Source organism: Aristolochia californica, unplaced genomic scaffold, assembly GCF_029961685.1.
Source record: "Aristolochia californica isolate CCGP_79_NKW_82.1479 unplaced genomic scaffold, dmAriCali1.0.hap1 SCAF_7, whole genome shotgun sequence".
Classification (NCBI taxonomy): Eukaryota; Viridiplantae; Streptophyta; class Magnoliopsida; order Piperales; family Aristolochiaceae; genus Aristolochia; species Aristolochia californica.
Window position 1 is genome coordinate 4,016,233 of NW_027182268.1, and position 7,091 is coordinate 4,023,323.

At 35.7% G+C, this 7,091-nt stretch overlaps 1 protein-coding gene across 1 annotated transcript; it reads right to left on the bottom strand.

Moving 5' to 3' along the window:
• Positions 1-5,755: 5,755 nt before the first annotated feature.
• LOC137937683 (uncharacterized) lies at positions 5,756-6,840 on the bottom strand. The gene is made up of 2 exons (XM_068782799.1): positions 6,346-6,840; positions 5,756-6,088 (listed from the first exon to the last, which is right to left on the bottom strand). The coding sequence occupies exons 1-2, from the start codon at positions 6,692-6,694 to the stop codon at positions 6,009-6,011; spliced, it is 429 nt and encodes a 142-aa protein (XP_068638900.1). The 5' UTR covers positions 6,695-6,840; the 3' UTR covers positions 5,756-6,008.
• Positions 6,841-7,091: the final 251 nt, after the last annotated feature.

The window sequence follows — 7,091 nt, forward strand, 5'->3', positions numbered from 1 at the left end:
CTAAATAATGATTCCAAAGCTACTGTAGATATGAGAATTATAAGGGGGGTTAGTCAACAAACTTAAAATTTGACGTTCATCTTCATCTCCTACTTCAAATTCATTTAATTCCTCTACATGAAATTCAATTTCAAACTTGGTGTTAGTGTGGACGAGTTCATATACATTGGAAAACAGTTTCCAATGTTAGTGCCCCAAAATAAGAAAAATATAAAAAACAAGAAAGTGAGTAATTTATAATAGTATACTTAATTAAAACATAATATTTAAACCCCAAATTAGGTAAAACAAACATGATTACAACACAAATAAGCAATTTAATGTATAATTAAAATAAATTAATATATTAATTAATTAAATTAGATATTATATTCTTTAATGATTGCAGTTTATTATACATTAATACAATAATTACGTGAGCCAATTAACTGTGTACATGATTAATTATAAAAAATAAAAAAATAAAAAACTAAACTGGAAAATTTGATCAAATGCTAACTTTAACACACTATATTTTTACGTATTATTGCATCGTCCAGAGGAAAAACAGGCTGAGAATAAGATTTGCAAGTTTTTTTTTTTTTTATAAAAACCACACGTGCGAAACTCGCATGTGTAAACTACATGTGCGAGTTCGCATGCTGTGCGGGACGGAGCGTCGAGGGGGGAAAATAATCTCCCCCCCCCCCCCCCCCCCCCTCAACTTAGGTCTCCGAACTTTAGGTATCCGGGGGTTCCCATTCCAGCGAGAGCGGTGGCCGACTGATTTGACGGCGGCAGTAGGCGGTGGTAGGGGGGTGACGATGACGGGAGAGGGTGACGCTACGGGAGTCGACGACGACGACGATGAGAGGCAGAGAAGGCGATGAGGGGGTGGGGAAGGATTAGGTGCGGCGGTGGTGGAAGGGGCACCGGTGACGAGAGGGAGAAGGGAGAAGGGAGATGGAGACCGTGAGAGGGAATTTCGGAGGAAGAAGAGAGAAGGGAAGGAGGAGACCGAAAAAAAAAATCGGGAGAGAAGAGAGCGAGGGCGGGGGAGAGACCGAAAAAAAGTATTTGGGAGAGAGATTAACGAGTCGGCTCGTGAGCCAACGAGCCGAACCTGGCTCTGCTTGAGCTCGGCTCGTTACCCTAAACTAGCCCATTTCTGAGTTCGTGTTCGGCTCGAGCTCGATATATAACGAGTCAAACCGAGCCGAACACGAGCCGCTCGGTTCGAAGCCACCCTAGTCGTAGTGGTATCAAGATCCCCTAGGTCCGGGCCTCAGACCGGGTACGCCCATATATGGTAACAGAATCTCACTGGTTGATCAGTCATGTTCAATTTTATCTTTTACATGTATTAATCATCTAAAAATAAAAATTAAATTAAAATAATATTATATTTATAATTAAGAAAAAAATATGGACCTAAGCCAATAAAAGCCTAATTTTGAATTTAACCATTATTTGAATTGGAAATCTCAAATATTGATTTATTCTTATTATCCATATATTTATCTCTCATGCATGGATATTGATGTTTATATTTGAATTTTTTTAATAATAAATAGAGATAATGGCATTGTTATAAATATAATGAAGTAAATGACTATTTACGATTGATTAAGTGGTCATTTGTTTTCATGTCTACAAATGCATCCCCTTCAAGGCCTCTTTCATCCTATGGATGGACAAGACTTGAACTTTTTTAATTCATTGTTGGCAACTAGTTATTGATCAAGTGGTAGTTGCATCCTTGATCTTCAATAGCTTAAGAAATTGTGGCCTTCAAAAACGAAGATGGTTGTTAATTTATATCAATTACTATCCACCATTGCTAAGTGGATTTAGACCTACCAAATGGACAGTTATTTAAATGCATTAACTCATTGCAACATACACTTAGCCAGTAATAAAAAAGAATCCAATTGACAACCAAGACACCATAAGGTGAAGGAATGGTAACCAAAATCAACTGTATATTTGATCTTTGCTAAATGTGGTTTTTTTAGGTTGATCAACTTTGTCTCATTTCGATTTGCTAAATCCTTGACAACTAGAGAGTAGGGGGCCATACCACTAGTGATCTTCAACTTAGAAAAATTACCATAGTTTGGACCCTTGATTACAATTTTGTTTCACCATTAAGTTTAATCGATCGATGCAAAGAAACCCACTAGAAGGTACAGTGCCCAATGATGAAATATTCAACACACAAACCTTCTTCAACGGGTTTTTCTTCATAATATGAATTTAGAAGTCTTACACCTTAAACAATCTTACTATTGATGAGCCAACATGGATTAAAATATTTCAATATAGTGAAACTCCTTAGTAGCCAATGATGAAGATGGAAGATTTCTTTCAACTTCCTTGATCGACTCTAACAAGAAATCTTATCTCATTAGTAAACTAAATAACAACATGAAGTAAAACACCCAGACGTCTTTTGATAACCATGTAAGACTAGCTCATACGAGATTTCTGAAAGTGAAAGAGTTTTGAACACCACTTTACTCTTTTCATGATCACGGAGAAGTTAAACATTTGTGTCCTCACATTGTTACTTTTTCCCTTCACCAACAAATGTTCAGAAAGTTTCTAGATACATAGAACTTGTGTGCGCTATGAAAGTTGGAGGACATCACCATTCTTAAAAATTATTGTTATGTTATCTTTACTTTGTATTGATGAGAGTCAAGTAATCTTATGATGTTGACTTGGACTTGACTTAATTGACCGAGCACTAGGGAATTTTCATTAACATCCCTTCGTCTTTTCAAGGATTTTCTTATTTAATTGACCTTTTTTCTCTAAACTTTAGTTGACCAGCATTCCACAAAAAAAATTACAAAACTATATTTTACCAAAACACTACATCAATCAACAATCACCATGACACTAAACTAATGATGTTGACTCCTTTTTTCTATAATTTCTTTTATAAAGTGAGTAACTATGATACCAAACTTTCAAAATTAATTTGAGTGAAACTTGTGTTACGGATACTAACTTCAGGGTTAGTATAGACAATGCTGACTTACTTGCAAGCATGAACTTTGTTTTGAGGATACCAAGTATTAGTGTTTAAGTGAACTAGGTTTTCGTGGTACTAAGTTCAAGCTTTTAAAAGTTTTTTACCTCTTTCATTTTCGCTTTTTACAATGAGTCCTTCATTTTCACCTTGTCGTCATTTAGATGCCATAGATGACTCTCACCTTTGCTCCTTGCTCGACAAGAGTGGTGAAAGCCCTAGACGTCATTTCTTGCCACCGGAGCAAACTCTCTCTCATTGTTCTTTCTCACTGAAGATGATTCTCACCACTCTTGTCACTATTTCCTTTGTTGTTGATCATTGTCATCTCTCACTGCGGCTCTCACCTCTCTTTCTTGCCATTGGAGACGACTCTCGCCGCACTTTATTGTTGCCAAAGACAACTATTGCCACTCTTGTCTCTATTTTCCTTACTCTTTATCGTTGTTCTCTCATTGTTATTTCTTGCAGGTCTTTCTTGTCGTTGATTCTTATCATCAGAGGAGAGAGTTCAACCAACCATTGTCACTGGTAGAATATATTGGTAGTGTGTATCATCTCTCGTTGCCTTCTATCACCACCTTTTCTTGCCTCCAAAGGAGAGAGCTTGTGGTTAGAAAGACAACCATTCGCCAGAGACAATTCTCATATCCAGGTTAGTAAATGGTTTTTGACCATTTTATTAAGTTTTTAAACAATAATTAGTAGAAAAAGGCAAATGTTTTTTATGTATTCGGAAGAATTTAATTTCTTCCTCAAAAAACAAAGATTTAATTTCAAATAATTAAGAAAGGGAGGAAATCAAAGAGGGAGAGGTGCAGAGGAGAGACCTCTTATAGGTCTTCCATTATGCAGTTGAAGGGCCAAGTTTACTGTTGTTATATGTTTTTCTATTTTCTTATAGTTTCTAATGGGACATTTAAAAATGCAAGTTTACGATTTTATATTATTTTATGCATTGAATGTGAGTAATCACAAAAAGAAAATTATTTGTTAATATTCTTTACTTATATTTAATATTTAAATTAGTTAACTTATTTTATTAATATATCTTTTTATAGTTTTTTGTATACTATGTCTTGAATTTGATAATGTGGATTGAGTGTGGAGATTTGATGTAAGAATGTGGTTGCTAATTTGGACAAAAAATGTAGTTTTAGTAGACACATAATTTGTAGTTTATATTTATATAGTCATCAATTTTGAATCTTGGTAGATTTTCTGATTAGCCAAATACACTTTTCATTCATAATTTCGTATGGAAAAGAAACAAAACAGAACAAAAAAAAAACTACGAATTCATCTTCTCATTTATATTCTTGTTATTTGAGTATTCATATTATTTAATGTCTTCGACAACGTTGACATCTATTATGTCGTTAACTTTTTCACTCTTATAGTTCAAAGCAATGGTACCCCATATCAGATATCGGCCAATACATATTGAATTTCAGCTCATATTTTTAGCTAATTTTATAGTATTTATGCTTTCTCCATTTATTGGTTTACCATATTTTATTTCTTATTAGAGTAATAAAAAACTCATTTTCCTTTTTTTTACGATTTTTTATTAGCACACAATTACACCTTAGTTCAAAAGGAAGATAAAAAAACACGTCAACTACATAATTACTATTCATATTTAAAAGACAAAAAATTTCTACTGACCCTAACTTGTTTTTGGTAGGCAAAAATACATAAATCTCATAAACCAAACAAATTGGCATAATTGTTGTTTCCTTCCTAGATCATTTAATTATGTAACTAAATTCATCATTCTTGTATTCATTATAACAAAGGGTCTTTTACACATTTTCTGAAGTCAAATGGTGTACAAGTGTCATGTTTTTGTCTAAAATGAATGGTTATGTGACCAAAACCAAATTCTTCTTCGAATCTTCTACATGAGCAGTTGATACGATAAGTAACCATATGAACCCTTTACTTCAATAGATCAAGAAAAAAATATAACAAGGGAAATGAAACACAATATAGATGAAGAATAGTTTATCCTGTTACAGGAAAGCAAAATGACAAAAAAAATATTTTTTAATTATTTTTAATAAACAACATTATTGAAAAATAAATTTTAAGTGATTGATAATTTTCGCGCTTCTACTTTTCGCTTCTTATTCTCTTTGATTTCTATTGAAACAATACGAATCTTATTTTTTATCCCAGTTAAATTCTTGTAGGAAAAAGAGGCATTTCATCCATTAAAATCTAGTACGAATATTAAAAAATTGATCGAATAACAAAATTTCCTTTTTGTATTCTTTTGCTTGGTTTCCTATTGGCTCAAACACATCCCTAAGATTTACTTCCTTCTTTGTCTTGGAGCTAGATACCTTATGATTTATAAAGATATAGATATTAAAATGATACCTACTTAGTGTGGTTGTCATTCATGAAGAATTAAATAGCTTTTGTCACCCCCTTTATGCCTCTAACCTTTTTGTTTTTCTTAATCAAAGAATAACTTAAATTGCATTAATTTTGATTATCATCTTTTCATAGGCAATTATATTACTAAATTTTAATTTCTTCTTCTTCTTCTAAACCCATCGTTACTTCATCAAATATATCAAATTCTGATGATTCAAATATGCTTGAAGCTCCTTCGATCCTACAGAAATGGCAGTTGTGATTTATTCTTCTTCATCCAGCAAGCCCACAGTTCGATCCTATTCAATTCAAAATAAAGTTTCGGAAGGAATCCTTCTTGTGTTCACACCGGACTGCGAGCAACTTTTTTTTCAGAAAAAAAAAAAACATTTAAGACCATGTTCAAAAAGCTTTGGCTGTAGAAATGAATTCCAGAGGAAGAAGTCGATGGAAATATGAACACCAAACACTTCACTTGTTTGGAGAACGGATGAAATTACGAGAAGAAAATTAAAAGAAAATATTCCAAAGTCTTGGATCATTCCGATCTATCACGAGTGTTTGGATAACCCTGTCTGAAGGTAATCGCATCTTCCTGGAAATTTCATCACGATGATTGGCGGACAGAACAAGCGACCAACTGTGCCCATTGCTTCAATCTCGCCTTCATCAGCTGCGGATTATCGCCTGTACGAAGAAAACAGATGAAAAATCAGACGAAAAATGATTCGGAATTTCAGATTGCTAATAAACAGAAAGAAATAACAACTAGTATAATTTTTTTTTGTTCATTTCATAGTCACGACGTTAACGCTAACCAGGAATAGAACCAGGTTCGCCGTCCGCGGCTCACTTTAGAAAGTACGGCAGCGGAAAGAAAAGGCATGGAGGCCACGGCGGAGAGAAAGGACGATTAAAAAGTATGACAAGGAGCTCCTCCTTACCAGGGCTGAAGATACTCTGAGGGCTGGAAACTACATCAGCGTCGGTCTCCGAAACGGCAGACGCCTCCGACGCCGTCCTCACGAGAACGCTCTCATTATACTGCTTGTTAACAGCATAATAGAAATCCAAAGCCGGCAACGTATCCGACAGCTTCCGATCCTCCTCAGGCGAGTCGAATCCAAAACCTAGCTCTATACACGCCTTCAACTCGTCGACATCGTCGTCCGTCACGCTACGGGTCCTCCGCCGCCGCCTACACTCTTTCCGGCGCAGCCAAGTCTCGTCCCTGTACGAGTCTGTCGACAAAGACCGCTGCTTGTACAGCGAACCCGGCCGAGCCTCAGACATACGATACGCCGTTCCTCCGACGTACCGCAGCGGCCGTCCGTCGGGCTTCGGTTAACTCAGGTCGCCGTGCGCGCCCCCTCCTCTCGCGGTCCGTAGCGGCGAGTTCACCGAACTAGAGAGAATTTAAAAAGGAAGGAAGAATTGGAGCCAGCAAAGGAAGGCAAATTAGAGAGACTTCTGGTTTGGTCGAGTCATAATGAACTGTCATTTTGATTCGTTTTTTGTTTATTTATGGCTTCCTTCCCAATTCGGTAAAGAAAATTCACCAGAAATACGGTGAGATTGGCTTAACACGAGATTCCTAAAAGACAGGTAGCGATATTATGATTAATTATTTTATTACCTATTTCTCTTATTTAAATACAATTTTAGCAGGGGAGTGACTGCCAATATCTAA

Coding starts and splice junctions, on each gene's coding strand:
- LOC137937683 (XM_068782799.1), bottom strand. CDS start 6,694: ATGTCTGAGGCTCGGCCGGGTTCGCTGTACAAGCAGCGGTCTTTGTCG. Junction 6,089..6,345: donor TCAGAGTATCTTCAGCCCTG/GTAAGGAGGAGC, acceptor TTCTTCGTACAG/GCGATAATCCGCAGCTGATG.